The sequence below is a fragment of the Temnothorax nylanderi genome, unplaced genomic scaffold (assembly GCF_030848795.1).
Source record: "Temnothorax nylanderi isolate EJ_2023f unplaced genomic scaffold, tnyl_v1.0 TNYL_tig0386_pilon, whole genome shotgun sequence".
Lineage (NCBI taxonomy): Eukaryota > Metazoa > Arthropoda > Insecta > Hymenoptera > Formicidae > Temnothorax > Temnothorax nylanderi.
Window position 1 is genome coordinate 148,343 of NW_027249448.1, and position 16,110 is coordinate 164,452.

The 16,110-nt window shown below is 46.0% G+C and overlaps 4 protein-coding genes across 6 annotated transcripts; 2 read left to right on the top strand and 2 right to left on the bottom strand.

The window, feature by feature from the left end:
- The first annotated feature begins 4,396 nt into the window (after window positions 1–4,396).
- On the top strand, window positions 4,397–6,534 carry Hou (GID complex subunit 8 homolog protein Houki). The gene is made up of 4 exons (XM_071721031.1): window positions 4,397–4,922; window positions 5,011–5,173; window positions 5,274–5,668; window positions 5,744–6,534. Exons 2-4 carry the CDS (start codon window positions 5,047–5,049, stop codon window positions 5,918–5,920), a joined length of 699 nt encoding a protein of 232 aa, XP_071577132.1. The 5' UTR covers window positions 4,397–4,922; window positions 5,011–5,046; the 3' UTR covers window positions 5,921–6,534.
- Window positions 6,283–8,276, bottom strand: LOC139782081 (nucleoporin Nup35-like). Its single transcript, XM_071721027.1, has 3 exons — window positions 8,118–8,276; window positions 7,715–7,825; window positions 6,283–7,636 (listed from the first exon to the last, which is right to left on the bottom strand). The coding sequence occupies exons 2-3, from the start codon at window positions 7,823–7,825 to the stop codon at window positions 6,779–6,781; spliced, it is 969 nt and encodes a 322-aa protein (XP_071577128.1). The 5' UTR covers window positions 8,118–8,276; the 3' UTR covers window positions 6,283–6,778.
- An 83-nt stretch (window positions 8,277–8,359) lies between these two features.
- LOC139782074 (uncharacterized) lies at window positions 8,360–12,105 on the top strand. 2 transcript variants are annotated; one of them, XM_071721015.1, is made up of 5 exons: window positions 8,360–8,543; window positions 9,170–9,345; window positions 9,505–9,854; window positions 9,945–10,641; window positions 11,222–12,105. In XM_071721015.1, exons 2-5 carry the CDS (start codon window positions 9,183–9,185, stop codon window positions 11,344–11,346), a joined length of 1,335 nt encoding a protein of 444 aa, XP_071577116.1. In that variant the 5' UTR covers window positions 8,360–8,543; window positions 9,170–9,182; the 3' UTR covers window positions 11,347–12,105. The 2 variants fall into 2 exon arrangements, with proteins under 2 accessions (XP_071577116.1, XP_071577115.1); XM_071721014.1 differs by lacking the exon at window positions 8,360–8,543 and adding an exon at window positions 8,820–8,988.
- A 292-nt stretch (window positions 12,106–12,397) lies between these two features.
- LOC139782069 (ATP-binding cassette sub-family F member 3) lies at window positions 12,398–16,104 on the bottom strand. Of its 2 annotated transcripts, none has more exons than XM_071721009.1 (9): window positions 15,865–16,104; window positions 15,615–15,715; window positions 15,177–15,363; window positions 14,602–14,945; window positions 13,979–14,477; window positions 13,593–13,816; window positions 13,154–13,509; window positions 12,841–13,061; window positions 12,398–12,733 (listed from the first exon to the last, which is right to left on the bottom strand). In XM_071721009.1, exons 2-9 carry the CDS (start codon window positions 15,692–15,694, stop codon window positions 12,587–12,589), a joined length of 2,058 nt encoding a protein of 685 aa, XP_071577110.1. In that variant the 5' UTR covers window positions 15,695–15,715; window positions 15,865–16,104; the 3' UTR covers window positions 12,398–12,586. The 2 variants fall into 2 exon arrangements, with proteins under 2 accessions (XP_071577110.1, XP_071577109.1); XM_071721008.1 differs by having other exon boundaries at window positions 15,610–15,715.
- Between the last annotated feature and the right edge of the window lie 6 nt (window positions 16,105–16,110).

Genomic DNA, 16,110 nt, shown 5'->3' on the forward strand with positions numbered 1-16,110 from the left:
TGAATTATAAATCTAAAAATGAACTTGACCGATTTTAGACGATTTCTGTTGATAATAATAGCGCGGGTGCCATATATTTGTTTCTAGTTCGTGGCACAATTTACTGATGTTTAAAAAGGTATTATATCTTTTAGTTTAATACACAAGTGTGGTAAATTTTATACATACATAGGTCCTATATAAATATATATGTATAATGAAGAAGACATCTCCGCATATTCTCCATGTCTTATATCTCAAAATTAAAATTCTTCTGCCGGATTCGTCACAGTCGCGAATCGCGAACGTCATAGGCAGATACGCGATGGATATACAATTTATACAAATGGCCGGCGACTATTTCCATTGATATCATCTCCGGACATAGGACATAAGTGCGCGCAATCGTGTCCATTAGTCCATTTCCCGAGAGCAATCTCGATCGGAAAAGAACGTTCCGAGGGACGCGGCGCGTCGGCGTCGTTTTAAAGGACGTTTTAGGATCGGTCCTACGATATCTCGTAAAGGACGTAAAGAGTCAGCGAGGCTGGCGAGTGACTTGGCTTGGCCACTCGGCGCGAAGGGCTGCGACGCTCTTCTCACAAGTCGCCCGGTGCATATCCGCATCCGCCCTCATACCTAGTCATACCGTAATTGACCTATTTTCGTCAACGTCGTCGCAACTCGCAACTCGCAACTCGCAACCCGCCGCGCCGCAGAACGCTTGCGTTGCGCAAATTGGTTTGCGCGCGTATACGACACAGGGAAGGATACACACAGGTGCAGCTTCCGGTAAATTACGAGAATCCGCATCTCAGAGAGTTCCGTTTTAATCGCGGAAGAGAATAGGACCACGCGTTTATCCCTTTCACGCCGCATCCCTTACATCCCTTTCTCGATGGGATGTAACCACCTCCCCCATTATCTCGAGGGATTGATTGAAAAATCCATCTATTACTTTCATTGTAGTAAAATTCCAGGAACGTTTTACTTACGTTTCGGGGAAATGAGTATTTGTTAAAGACCCTCCCCGCTGGGGCATATTTCGCGTGCCAGGTCGCTTCTCGTATATGACACGATCGAACCAGGACAATTCCATTAGGGGATAACGCGCCCGCGAGTCGAGATTGAGAATTTGACACGAAAGTGGCAATTAAGTGGCTGCGAAAATGCCAGAAGCGAAAAGTTCCGTCGGCGTCGCGCGTCGCGTCGGACGCTCTCCATAAGCCATAAGACAAAACCCAAAAGCCATAATTGAACCATAAACGCGATATGTCTCGCCTCGTAAAATATTCTAGACAATGAAATAACGGTTGAGAAAATTTCTCACTGCTAGAAAGTTTAATTGAAAGTTACATTCGTCGTCGTTCGCTCGGAGAGCGACGAGATCGATTCTAGATTCTACCTGTTTCTCGCGCCCTCGCCCCGCGCCCCGCGCCCGAAGGGGATTAATTTAATTCGCCATCTCCGCAGATGTAAGATTCCATTTCTTGCGCCTCTCTTCAATTGTGCTGATTTAATACGCGGAAAGTACTCTCGCAGCGACCTTAATACGAAAGCGTAATGAATGTTTCCTCTTTCTTCCTCTCTCTCTCTCTCTCTCTCTCTCTCTCCCTCTCTCTCGGGTAAATGTTTCGCGCTTGGAAATATATATCTTATCCATTACTCGCTATAACTATTTGCTCGCGATGATTTACGAGTTACGTTATTTTAGCGCATTCGTGCCATCTTGCTTACTTCTTGCTTCTCGGTTGAAATAGCACCTGATGATTCGCGATACGCTACATACGCTACCGCTCCCGCTACACCGCGTTCGCAAGTCGGCCAAACCCAAACAAACAGAGCCGGCAGAGGGAATAGAAAATATCGTCGCGTCGGCGTCGACGGGGATCGATTTTTAACGGAAATTCATCGAGAGATTAAGCAGAGAGAGAGAGAGAGAGAGAGAGAGAGAGAGAGAGAGAGAGAGAGAGAGAGAGAGAAAGAGCCATATTGAAATTAAAAGAGAGCGTGAGTAACGTGTTGGATCGAGTTGTAGGATCGGAAATTACGAGAAATACCAGAAGACTTATGAATGGTACTTCGGTACTCGCTCTTTCACTCTTTATTTTAGAATATCTCAAAGATACTATCTTATTCCTTGCCAAGTTTTTCTACGCAGAAATCTCTCTCTCATCCCTTCCTCTCTCTGTAATTTGTATCCTAACCCTCCGCCACACCAATCCTCCCGATCCTCCCACCTCCCACCTCCCACCCAAAGCCATGGGCCGTGGGCCGTGGGCCGTGGGCCGTGGGCCGTGGGCCGTGGGCAGCGGCTCGGTGGGATTGCGCCTTGGCGCAAATTACCTGACTGACGTTGACGCCGAGCGTGATGAAAGTTGGACGAAAAAGGAAAACGAACGGCACGCGATACTGGCCGAGTTTCCGATTTGTGGTTTGCGCGCCACACCCTCGCCTTTTCTAATAAAGAGGGAAAAGCCAGTCGCGAGCTTTTCGCCTCAGCTCCGTCGAGAGTCGAGACGGTCGATCGGCCGAGTCGAGCCGTGGGAGCGAGGGAGCGAGGGAGCGAGGGAGCGAGGGACGAAGGGACGAGCCGACGAGGACGTTTCTCACGTTTCGCAAAATCGTGTAAGCTTAAGCTTTCACCGAGCCGCGCATCTTCCCCTTGTCCCCAACTCTCCCGCCACCCGGATAGGCCGGACTCCTATTGACGTCAGTCTTTCGAGTCCGCCAAGTGGCGAATCCCCGTGCCCCATGCCCCGTGCCACGAGCCACGAGCCACGAGCCACGACCCACGACCGGCCAAAGAGTGAGGGTTGATGGAGGGCTGGAGGGGCGAAACCCCTGCGACCTGCGACTCGCGACGGAGTGGTGCGAGAGCGAGAATACAGTGACGTCACGCGAGCAGCGTCCCGGCCGTCCCGGCCCCCGGCCCCTGGCCACCGACCTTCTTTCCGACATTTATTTGCTCGCGTATCGCGTATCATCCACGAGCGAACACGAGCGAATTAAACAGCTCGCGCTTGTCGATGGCGCGTCTTACAATTATAATTACGTCTTGCGTTTTGAGCTGGCCGACGACGCGCGACGATGCGTACGTCGCGCGTCGACGCGTGTTCGTGTTACTCCATTTTTACGACACTTGAGACTTGAGACTCAAGACTAACTCGTAATTAGTCAGTCGCTTATACTTATTATACTATAAGCGATAAACGATACGTTTCTGATTAATAGGGATGAAAAGAAAAAACGCGCAACTCCACCTCTGGCTTTGGATGATAAATACTGCATACGTATATATAATATTAAAAATCACGAATGAGAGACTTTGCATGTTGCATATCTCTTTCGCGTGGAGAGAATTTCCAATAATCGCGGTGCGCGAAAGACTGACAATGAAACGTTCAACATGACGCAATTTATCTGTATCGATAGAGTTACGCGATTCGAGTCTCTCCCGTCTCCCGTCTCCCGTCTCCCGTCTCTCGGGCTTCCGTCAGGGTCCAGGGAGAGGCGTTTCAGGGAATCGTCGAAATTATGTCACGCCTACGGATTTCGGCGTATTGCCGACGTGACGCGACGCCGCGATACATCTCACACATTTGATTAGAAATTATATATTAAAACGCACAAGTTTTAATCGAGCGTTCTAATAATCGAACGACGCGACGCGACGCGGCGACGTCGCAGACGCAGCACTCTCGCGCGCTACCACCCTGTGTATGTACATATATGCACAATGTACATACATACATACAGCGCGAAATGTAATGAGTTCGTGTGGGGATAGAGAAGGGGACGGTCCCGAAGGAACGGATCGATGTTCCCGCTGCGTAGTAAAGGACGCCTGTTGATACGCGGCAGGACTGCAGGAGCGGTTTCATTCATGAAAACGGCCAACGGTGAAACGGAGCGAAACAGATGAGAACCCGCCGCCGCGCCGGCGCGGGCACCCCCAAGCCCCACCTCGCTCTCGCTCTCGCTCTCGCTCTCGCTCTCGCTCTCGCTCTCGCTCTCGCTCTCGCTCTCGCGACACGTTCCTTCGATATATATAAATAAATATGTGTGTGTGTGTGTGTGTGTGTGTGTGTGTGTGTGTGTGTGTGTGTGTGTGTGTGTGTGTGTACCTATATAAAGATAGTGTTTTTGACACAAGAGATTGAATCATAATTATGATTCAATCTCTTGTGTCAAAAACACTGGTTTTAGACCATCTAGCGCCACCTGTTGTATCTAAAGGGTAGTTAATTTTCGCAAGAATTCGCCCCAACTCTCTCTCTCCCTCTCTTTCGGCGACTCGGCGACCGTTGCATTCCAAACGCGAAGCAGCGAGACGAGCGAGACTCAAATGGTAAACGAATAGACCAATCACAATTCATCCTCCATATGGGGAACAGGAATTTTCGAGGATGCTAAATCACGATTGGTCGGATTGTTTAATGACAAGTGTTCCGTTCTCTTTCTTTATTCTTATTTTGTTTTGTTTTTACATGCTCTTGAGGTGCTCTTGAAACTTGAAAGGTTCTCGATTGTCGATTTGTCGCTCCGATTCGCGAATCGAATCGAGCAGACGCGCTGCTTATCGCTCCGATAGTCGGGACGTCTTGCCCGTCTTGGCAGAACGGCAGAAGCAGAAAGCTACTTTAATCAGTGATCAGACCGAACTCATCGAACGCGCTCCGTCTTCGTCTACGTCTACGTCTACGTCTACGTCTACGTCTACTCTCGTTGCTTCTCCATCGGGAACTCACAACTCTGAACTCACTGAACTCAGTGATTTAGAATATTTTAGAATCGCCGCAGATTGGCAGAGAGGTGATATTTTCTTTTGTTTTGGTCGAGCTTCCGACCTTCCGTCAACGCGCCAACACCGCCAGCCGCCTGAGCCGCCAGCCGCCAGCGGCCAGATTCCAGAACAGTCACTAGTCAGCACTGTCAGCAGAGTCAGCTTTCGTTTCGAGCTAATCAGCTGTTACGGTTGTTCTCAAGCGAAGCGACTAACAATAAGCATAATGCTATAAACGCTTGTAGATTCCGCGACTAGTCGAGCCAAATCTTTGAAAAACAATGAGTTTTTCTTCGGAGAAAGGACAGGATAGCATATCCAAGGAGGAATGGATGTCAAAGTTGGAGGAGAGCTCCTACATACAAAAAATGTCAATGAACAACCTAATCATGAATTATCTAGTCACAGGTAATATAAATTATCTAGTTCATCGCAATCCGACGTTATTGAAGGTATGAAGGTATGAAGGTATTGTTCGAACCAAATAACGAAACGTTTCGTTGAGTAGAAGGATTCAAGGAGGCCGCCGAGAAGTTCCAGCAAGAGTCGGGAGTGGGTCCAACGGTAGAACTGAGCTCTCTGGACGACAGGATCCGTATTCGAGATGCCATACAAAACGGTCGTATCCAGGAAGCGACGGACTTGGTGAATCAGCTGCATCCCGAACTGTTGGACAACGACAGATATCTCTACTTTCATCTGCAACAGTTGCACCTGATTGAACTGATACGCACAGGCAGAGTCGAGGAGGCGCTCCAGTTTGCCCAGGATCAACTCAGCGAAGCCGGCGAGTCGGATGATAATATATTATGCGAGTTAGAACGTACATTGGCCCTGTTGGCCTTTGACGAGCCGCATAAGAGTCCGTTCAGCGATCTTCTACATCCAACACACAGGCAGAAAGTGAGTATTATTCATTTTTTAGTGTTTCTCAAGTCGATATCGCAAGTTAATTTTTCATTATTGCGCCATTTACAGATTGCGAGCGAATTGAACGCTGCTATACTGAAAATGGAGCACAGGGAATCTACCAGCCCTCGGCTTAACAATCTGTTAAAAATGATACTGTGGGCTCAAGACGAGTTGGACAAGAAAAAAGTCAAGTATCCCAAGATGACCGATCTAGGTAGTGCCACAATTGAGGATACAAAATAATTTCATAGTAGACAGAGATTGGGAGCATTTCTCAGTTTTATTTATGAATGAGATAGATGAATGCTTGAAGTCACCTTTAAGTGTAATTTTGTATAAATTGCTGTTTATTTCGTAGGAAATTATATCCGAATTTTAATCTTGCATACCAAGCGTGTGTGTGTGTGTGTGTGTGTGTGTGTGTGTGTGTGTGTGAGAGAGAGAGAGAGAGAGAGAGAGAGAGAGAGAGAGAGAGAGAGAGAGAGAGAGTGAGTGAGTGAGAGGTATATGGTGTGTAGAATCATTAAGGTATTGATTATAATAAGAATGTAATGAAATTGATGCATCATTGTTTTAATTGCTGTAGGAAATAAGAACTATTGTAATATTTCTTATGTTTTTCGGTATTTAACATTAACATAATACAGGTAGAGCCGGTAGAGCTATTTTCAACTATTTTGCGTACATGCAATATTTACTAGAAATACACTCTCACACACACACACACACACACACACACACACACACATACACAAAATCACGCACGTAAAAGAAGATTTGCACATGACTCTGGCTATTAGCCGTTCTATATAATTGTAAAGATACATACAAATATAATATCTAATATAATATCCATACTTAATCTTAAAAAAGTAACAGCCTACAAAGACATCCATAATCGTTATGATTTTCAATTTTAGAAAAGTTTATTTTTAGGATAATAGACAATAATTTCGTTTAAGTTTCAAGTTAGTTTCAGTTAAAAATCTCTTTCCAAGAGATTCATATATTGTCTTTCACAATTCATTTTCTACAATCTTTAATATAGATATTTCACAATGTAAAGTTCACGATGTATAATTATTACAAAAAAAAGCACAACTACCAACCAAACATATATTCCATCGCTTTTGAAACTAAACTGGCCGACTTTTGTGGAACATTCTCCGGCACTTGCGCGGCTTGCGGGCTAAAATGTTGATTGTAACCCGCTGCTAAAGATCTCAGCTTCCGTCGTCTCGCGGTAGGCGACACGACGTTGAATGGAGATTGACTGATTCTACCCATTGAGAGCGATCTCATGCTGCCGTTCAGCTTGGCACGATTTTCTTTATCGCAGCCCAAAACGACACCCTCGTCCGTACATGGTATGACGCCAATCATAATCGTGCCCGAAACGATACTACCGTTGCACATAAGAGCCTTTTGCGCTTCCTGCTCTGACGCACACTTGAGATGTATCCAATTGCTTTGAGGTTGCGGAGCCGGATGTTTATCCACTATACGAACTCTACTAGAGATGTGAGACAGAACGGCATTGACATCGATCGGCAAGAAGCCAAAAACGGTTACCCATTGCAGCAAACTATGTGATTCACTCGTGTTCAAATTTATCGAACTGTCTGGAAACATGAGTGGGCTGGCTAACGTACTCGTCATGAGTTTGGATTGATTTACAGGCGTGGTTGTGACAGCTGGATTCATGGCTGGCGCAGCCGACGACAACGACGCATGGGTGACTTCCAGAGTGTCGAACAGTCCGCGTGTCGGCGGTCCTCCGGTATGATTCTTTGTGCTCATTTGTGGCGTGCTAGGAGTCGTAGTGTTTCCAAATACCGCCTTCTGACGATTGGACCGATAATCTGGAGATCCATAAGAAACTGACGACATCAGACTGGCATTGGTGATATTCAAATGACGCGGATTATCCTGAGGACTCATTATGTTGATCTTTGCGGGCTACAAATTTAGAGACAGACGTTAACGATGTGGTATATGGTATATCTTTCAAATAATAATAAAATATTGTCTTCTCACAGTGTTAGTGTCACCCAAGAGAAAACTTGGCAAATACGAGGAAGAACCTCCTGGACTACCAGGACCTTGGATAGGACTATTCATCGGTGATCCTAGAGTCATAGGCTCCATCTAATGAAATAATTATTTTCATAAAACTTTAATAATATTCAGGAATAATAAAATTTTTTAACAAAATTCTATTTTATTCTATCTCATTCTAAAACATTAACGTACAATGTATTATTTTATGTGAAACGGAATAAAACGGAATAAAAAGATAGCTAGCTCTAAAATGTAGTTTTTTCAAGTTTTTCAAGTTTTTTAGGTTATTTTTAGGTTGCCACTAATACTTTAAGATAATTATTTAGACGAGCTTGAAACGCGACACGCATTTCAGTTATATCATATCTGGATTACTTACGGCCTCGAAAATTTGTTTATCTCCGGAAGTAACTCGCTAAGCACTAGGTAGGACAAACAATTAAAATAATAATATTTTAAAATACAAGGAGAAACGTTTATGTCGCTTATTTTATGGTTTTATCATCGGTTTAAAGATGGCTCTGTGGAGGCCAGCTGGAAATGGATGGAAATAGAGTGACGGACACGGCGAGCGGTGGGACGGGGGCGGAGTGCGCGGAGTCACGGACCCCCAACCCAACCGCCCAACCTCGATGGATCCCTGATGACGCCATGATCTACGTCGCCGTGTTGCACGTCGCACAGCCGCGGATCGTGTAGGCCTGTAGGCGCGGATCCAGCCAGGCTCCCTTTTTTAATCATGAGTACCATCGGCCGCGGATCCTTCCTCCGGACGTGAACGCATCAGCGACCGCCGTTTAATCCGGTAATCGCTCGCATCCCGTAACGTTCGCCGTCAGTCCGCGGATCGCGCAACGTCGCGTAGAGTGGCGGTTAGAGACAAAAAGCGGCTGCTGCCGAGGTGTGCCCGCGCGAAGAGGATATATATCTCTCTCTCTTTCTCTCTCTTTTTCTCTCTCTCGGCCTCTTCCTCTCCCGCACGCGTCAACGCGTGTGAACGCGCGTGACTCGGCGTGAGAATCCAACTACTTAACCCGTGGACCCTAAGGGATTCATCGGCGGGGGTGCCGGGGGTCCGCACGCACCGGTCACCGCGACCCCCCGGGGCAGGCTCCCAACAGGCTCCGTTGTCTCTTGGATCTTCTCTACCTGTGCTCCGAAAACGGAAACGGCCGATCCCTCCTCTCTCCCCCGGCCCTCCCCCCCCAGCGAATGACACATCTCGGTGGAACGAACCGAAATCGTAAATCGTAAATAATGGCCGTCAAATTAGAGATAGATCCTGTAGATATATCTGTCGTATTGCAGTATGTTTGACATTTCTCTGACGAGAGAAATTCGCATCTTGATACATCCCTCTCTCTCTCTCTCTTTATTTTCTATGTCGGGATGGAACCAGCGTACTATAATATTTCTCATCGTTCTTTGCAGGAGGATAGCGAGAATGTCTGTGCCACCTCCGCCACCGCCTCCACAGGCTGGTGCGGCTGGTGCTTCTACTGGCCCACCAGTGGGCGATAACAGGGGCCTGTTGCTGCAGTCCATAAGGGCCGGCAAAACTCTGAAGAGGACTGTTACCGTGGATAAGAGCGTGCCTGCTATCGCTGGTAAATCATTAAACTCCGCCTATATCCGCCTAAAGCAAACTAAGCCTGTGTGTCATGTGCCATTGTGCCATATCAACCGTCAAATTGGAAAGGAAAAATATATAGAGTGATCATGGTAAGTTGACAGTTAGGAACTAATGAGGGATATTTGTTTCGCAGGGAGAGTAAAAGGCGAATCGATGAACTCTTTGTTAAGCAATAGCAGTAATAGAACTAATAGTTCTAGTAGTGGAATGAGCAGCAGCAACAGCAGCAGCAGCAGCGGCACCACTACCACCGCCACCATTAATTCTAGCAATGGTGGGCCCATGTCGCTGGGCGGTTTATTCGCGGGTGGTATGCCAAAATTAAAACCTACGGGACTTAGAGGAAACATGACCGAGAAGGAGGGACAGAGTGTAAATAATTCTAGTTTTCTTCATTCGTCACCTGGATCGTCCCACAGTATGAAACGTGGCCCGCCTCCAGTTCCGCCACCAGCCGCGCAAAAACCGCAGATATTCAGTCAGGTAGAAGAAGCGACGAGCTGCTTAATTGACTCTCGCATATCTCGCGCGTATATATATCTTAAGTAAAGAGTTATCGTTAATCTCGCACAGGGGCAAAGTACCACCGATTCGACGACGAGCAATCCGGAGGTTGCACCCAGAGGATTCGCGAAATCACCCATCGTGCCTAAACCAGCGCCGTTTGCCACCCTGCAGAAACCGTCGCCGCCGCCTAAAAAGCTGAATCTGACGAGTAGCGCGAGTGTGGCGAGGGCGCAGAGCATGCGACTACCGCGATCACCTCCGGTCCTGGTGCCGTCTTCCTTGCACCAGTCGCAGGATTGTTTGAACGAGGCTGCGACGCCGCAGCCGACGAGACCCGCGAATCGAGTTCTCAGGCCACCCGTGACGAGACCACCGTCACCGCCGATCTCGCGAGCGATCATGCCTACGACGAGGCCACCGTCACCGCCAGCACCGCCGGCCTCGCGGTCGCACACAATGCCAGTTACCGTGATGAGAGCGGCGCCGCCGCCGCCGTCGAGGGTCACGGTCACCGCGCCGTGTATACCGCCGCCACCACCGCCGCTTCCCCATCGTCCCGCACCCACGCATCAGAGACTGGCACCGCCGCCGCCGCCGCCGCCGACGCCTCCTACCAGGAGTCTGTCCGTGCGCAACGGCGGCGGCCAGGCGGGAACCTCCGTCGATCTGGAGGTACGATTCGCCGAAATGTTTCACGCCACGTCGAGTTTTCCACCACCGGAACCCTTCAGAGCCTTCGCAAAGGTTTATAGTAGCAGGAACGGTAAGAGCACTCGACAAAGCATATTCTTTGACTTATCGTTATAGAGCACTTGACGCTTGAGATAATGATGAGGATTTATACATTCTTCTTCGTTCTAGAACAAACACACAGCGCTTCCTATAATGCCTATAATGCACATCCATACGCGTATCCTTTAATCTTAATCGTATCCTGAGTACGTGCATGTTGCAATTAAAACTTACTAATGCGATTGCGATCTCTCGTAGGATGCGTATACATATAATTCATACGCATGTCTGTTACACGATGTGTTATACACGACACACCCTATGTTTCTTTCGTTTTATGACATTTTTCAAGGTTTCTTTCAAACAACTACTAACTTCTGTTGACGCTGCTTCTCTATCTTCCAGCAAAAATACAAGACATGAAGACACTAAGCGCGTATGACACAAACAGCTCATATTTGTTATAAACCATATACCAGGGGCATGCATACGTATAAATTAAACTGCATGCTGCTAATTGCACTTTCATGAATATTCATAATGGAATTTATAAGCTCCGTACATTGCTCCGTTGTGAACGGAAAATAATCGTGGCGTTTCAAAAATTACAGCAGCAAAGCAACAAGCACCAGCTCCACCTCTTCAACCATCATCTACTCCTAACACCCTGCATTCGTTAAATACTTCGTCTGGGAGTAAACAGTGGCAACACAACGCGACCTCTTTGGCATATTGAAATCTGTGCATACTTAAATCACTGCTTTGTGCATTGATATTATTTAAAAACTTCTCGATGCTGCCACAATAAAATAAAATGTTAAACTAAGTGAGCATGAAAAGTGTGAATCGGCAAAGTATAAAAGTTTGAGAGAAAGAGAGAAAGATTTTCCGAATTCGCGAACCCAGTTATACAATAAAATGTTTTAGACAATATTTTCTGTACAGTTTATCTTAGGAGAAAGAGTATATTTAATATAGATTACACTTACATATACACACACATGCATATATATTATATATATATATATATATATATATATACATATTTACATATACATGTGTGTGTATGTGTGCGTGCGTGTGTGTGTGTGCGTGCGTGCGTGTTGTGTAAAAGAATTGTTAGAAATTCTAGGCCTGTTATTATCTAACAGAAATCTAAAAGAGATTAAAGTGGAAGGCACATTTATTTTCATTCTAAAAACAACATACTCATTTAATCTTCTTACTCATTGTATTACATTTTTCTTATTTACCTCTGTGAAATGAATAAATATCACGCCAAAATCGTTAATTCAAGACATTGTATCGATATATAATAAATTCGTCGATCATTGATAATTATTTTAGACGTTAACAAAGGCTAAAATATATAAAGATACAACTTATTTTTCAATACTAATAAACGATTGTACACACATACATACATAGCAGCAATTCGTTGACTTAAGAATAATTGTATTAATATTGTTTAATAAAAATACAATCTTTATATATACATGCAGAATGGTAACAGTGGTCAATATATTTTCAAATGAAATAGAACATTCTTTTATATCTAACAATATCTTTTATTACTTTTTCTTCATAATAGAGTAATATTAAATATGTAAATCTTTTCAAATTCTCTATTGCCTATCGACCTGCGCAGTCGAACAGTTTGCTTTAGTACAATGCATTTTAAAGGAAGATAAATATAATTAATGATAAATTCTTTTTTCGGGCAAGACTTACATTTTGTAGTTATCAAGGAGGAGAGACGTGTCAAGTTAATAAATAAATGGTGCATATATAATTAATGGTCACTATATTTGTTTCGGAAAAAGCATTTAAAAAATAAATAACATACCTTTGGCGATGAAATATCTCGGAAAAATAATTTTAATTAAAGACGATACTCCTTTAGAACGTTTATCATGATGCATTATTCGGTAGGACAACGTAAGATGACGATATCACATTAGACAAAACTTAACTTTTTATAATTCAAGCTCCTTCTCAATGATCCTGCGATACTCGTCGAAGCCTTCTTCGATACAGCGAACTGATCCTTCTCCGCAAACCCACAATTCTGTACAAACCATTTGAATTAAACGTTCATCGTGCGACACCAATATTACACCAGCCTGCAACAATTAGATATTAATTGAATCACATACACACGAAAAGTTAAGGATGTTGAAATTAGATCTATAGCGCTCGTCATAAAAAAAAAATAATAGTGAATACTCACATGGCAGTTGTTGAGAGCTTTTCCCAATGCTTCGATCGATTCGATATCGAGATGATTCGTGGGCTCGTCGAGCACTAGGAAATTCGGCATCGCGGCGCACATTAACGCAAACGCTACCCTAGATTTCTGCCCTCCCGAAAGGGAGTTTATAGTTTGCAGAGCCAGATTGCCGCTTATGCCGAAACTTCCGAGCATTCGCCTATATTCTTCGATTGGTTTACCTATCAGAGCGAAGGGTAATCGTTAACATTTTCATTTTTTTTTATTTTTTATTTTTTAATGGGTCGCGCGTTTGCGTACCGTAATTACGTACCGGGAAAATGCGTTTGTAACAATTCGACGGGACAAACACGCATGTCCAGTTGATCAACGTGATGCTGACTGAAGTATCCGAACTTGAGATTTCGGTGTACATGCACCGTGCCTCGCATTGGACTCAATGCGCCCGTGATAATTTTCAAGAGGGTAGTTTTACCAGCACCGTTCTCCCCTACGATACAAATGCGCGATTGCAGACTGGCAGTAAGGTTCACATTGCTGAATACCACGTCGGTCCCGTTGTAACTGTACGAGACTTCGTTGAGCTGCAATATCGGCGGACTTAACGGTTCGACGTCGGGGAAATTGAGGGTCACTTCGCTTTCCTTTTCCATTGGCTTTAAGTCAGGTCTGCCGAGTAAACGGACATAAAGAAAATGTAAATTTCGATCGTAGACGAGAGCAGATTGTTGCGATCGAATCGTTAAACTTACAATTTCTCTAACATCTTTATCTTGCTTTGTACACTAGACGCGCGATTCGCATTGTATCGGAATCTGTCGATAAATTCCTGTACGTGCGCTCTCTTAGCCTGTTGAGCTTCGTACTCTCGTTGTTGGTTCCTCTCGCGTTCGCCTTTCGTTTTCACAAATTGCTCATAATTGCCACGATACGCCTCTATTTTCTGTCCACGTAGATAGAGAATATCAGTGGGCACCTGTTGGAGAGATAAAGATAAGATAAATAACGATAAGTATATGTAGAGAGTTCAATTGTTACGTTAATTTTAAAATATGATTTGGACGTGAAGATATTATTAGCATATTCCTAACATCGCTTCTTTTAGATTAAAAAAAAAAAACCGCGTGAACGCGCGTACCGTGTCTAAAAACTTTCGATCGTGCGACACTACGAGTAACGTTTTCGGCCAAGTTTGCAGATACTTTTCCAACCACAGTATCGCCTTGATATCGAGCATGTTGGTCGGCTCGTCAAGCAGCAACAGGTCCGGCTTGGAGAAGAGTGCCCTCGCGAGAGCGAGTCTCATCCGCCAGCCGCCGGAGAACGCTTTGGTTGGCCAGGACTGTCTCTCGACGGAGAATCCGAGTCCCGACAGGATCGCGCTTGCCCTAGCGGGCGCCTTGTCGACCTCGGCTAACTGCATCGCTTCGTACACCCGAGCCAATTCCTCGCCTAACGCGTCACCCGCCTTGGAGCCGTCCTTTTCTATCGCTGCTTGCAACTTGGCCTCCTGACTGAGCAACGCGCTCCGTTCCTGATCGCACTCCAGAACGGATTCGATTGCAGACGTGTCGTCGCCGGCTACCTCCTGCTCCACGTGCAACACTCGCACATGCGACGGTATTCTCAGCTGCTTGCTAAAAGCAATCGGGATTGATCCGCGTTAATCGGAAACGTCGTGCCAACGTGTCAACGTGTCAACGTGTCAACGTGTCAACGTGCCAACGACTAGCGACGAGACATATCGCCAGAGAACAATACCTCGATATCATTCGAAGCAGAGTGGTTTTGCCGAGTCCGTTTCTACCTATCAGACCGTATCGCCTGCCAAATGCAAGCGTCAAGTCAGCACCGTGCAACAATACTCTATCGCCATAAGCGACATCAAAGTTCTCTATTCTGATATCCTGGCTTTTGTTCACCCCACCTTTCGTCTCCATCCGACTATCCTTCTTACTCGTCATTTGACTGGCGCTAGCCGCGCTTTCAACCGCATTATTGGCAGTGTTAACACGGGAAGCCGACCCCTGCTCATTTACGATTCGTCTTTCCTGTTTCTGTTGCAACTTGGCCTCGGCCTTCTCCAGCTTCTTGGCGTCTACTTTCTGTCGTAATAAACGTAATGAACAATATTAGCATACAAATGGCACGAAAATAAACGTAAAAGTAGGCAAGAAAATTAAAAGTTTGCGAAAGTTAATATAATAATATGCATAAATAGTCGAGTAGGATACGTCGATAGGGGATACGAAAGATCTATGCGCGCAACATCAATTACATTCATTATTCGGAATAAGCCGAGAGTACAGTTGTACTGTACATAATATATACATTACCATCGCGTCGTCTCTGGTCGTAACCCATATACTTTTAATCTGCTCGACTTGAGCCTCCAAGGTAGCGGCTAACGAGCCCAGATGCACCGGAGCGTTTAATACTTTGTTAACACCGTTTCTTCTCTTGTCCATGTTGTCGTCGTTCGAACTACCTTTCAATATTTCCAACAGTCTCGCGCATATTTGCCTGCGTACAGAGAGAACCAAGTACGATGAGTCTCCTCGATCCGCTAGCGAGAAGGAGAAGGAGAAGGAGAAGACGAGGACGAGGGGCGAGATGGACGGGCGAGCTCGAGTACGGCAAGTGAGGAAAAAATTTCTCACGCGTGAGGACGAAATTTTCGCGCGCGAGAAGACGTCTCGTCTCGGTCTCGTCGGCCGGCGTTAATTAGACTTATTGTTAAAGAATGACAGTACGAACACATTTACAGACCTAACCTCGTTTTCTGATTTGTCCGCCACCTCGTGCAGCACCTGCCCGATCGCCTCGTACACCTCGTCGCCGTCCTCGAAGTCATCCTTGGAGCTGTCCAGGATACCTGCGTGCGGAAGGACGTGTCAAGCGTGTCAAAACGGAGCTGGTCCGCTGGTCAATGGGTCGAGACTGGGTCGACATCGCGCGCGGATGGATCTGATCGCGCGGCGTGACGCGTAGGTTATTCCGCGGCACGGCAACCGGGCAACGTACCTTGCACGTATTGATACAGATCGTCGTCTATCGTCGGGAACTGGCTGCGGATGTACTCGCCACAGGTCGCCATAATAGTCGCTACTCCGCTTGGCGGTTCCTAGAGGGTGAAGAAAGGGTCTAGAGAAAAAGGGAGGACAGATCCCGGTCCCGGATCGGGAGAGCTACGCCAACGAGTGAGTTCCGTTCCTGGTGTCCTTGACAGACGGCCGTCAAGCCGTCAAGCCGTCAAGGCGTTGGGCGAAC

Bases quoted from the DNA above. Each gene is read 5' to 3' on its own strand.
- Hou (XM_071721031.1), top strand. From the start codon at position 5,047: ATGAGTTTTTCTTCGGAGAAAGGACAGGATAGCATATCCAAGGAGGAA. The intron at 5,174-5,273 runs GTAATATAAATT...TTCGTTGAGTAG, and splicing joins CATGAATTATCTAGTCACAG to AAGGATTCAAGGAGGCCGCC. The intron at 5,669-5,743 runs GTGAGTATTATT...CGCCATTTACAG, and splicing joins ATCCAACACACAGGCAGAAA to ATTGCGAGCGAATTGAACGC.
- LOC139782081 (XM_071721027.1), bottom strand. From the start codon at position 7,825: ATGGAGCCTATGACTCTAGGATCACCGATGAATAGTCCTATCCAAGGT. The intron at 7,637-7,714 runs GTGAGAAGACAA...CTAAATTTGTAG, and splicing joins TCTTGGGTGACACTAACACT to CCCGCAAAGATCAACATAAT.
- LOC139782069 (XM_071721008.1), bottom strand. From the start codon at position 15,937: ATGGCGACCTGTGGCGAGTACATCCGCAGCCAGTTCCCGACGATAGAC. The intron at 15,364-15,609 runs GTCTGTAAATGT...CTCTGTACGCAG, and splicing joins AAATCAGAAAACGAGGTTAG to GCAAATATGCGCGAGACTGT. The intron at 12,734-12,840 runs GTGAGTATTCAC...TAATTGTTGCAG, and splicing joins AAGCTCTCAACAACTGCCAT to GCTGGTGTAATATTGGTGTC.
- LOC139782074 (XM_071721014.1), top strand. From the start codon at position 8,951: ATGACACATCTCGGTGGAACGAACCGAAATCGTAAATC. The intron at 8,989-9,169 runs GTAAATAATGGC...CGTTCTTTGCAG, and splicing joins ACGAACCGAAATCGTAAATC to GAGGATAGCGAGAATGTCTG. The intron at 9,855-9,944 runs GTAGAAGAAGCG...AATCTCGCACAG, and splicing joins AACCGCAGATATTCAGTCAG to GGGCAAAGTACCACCGATTC.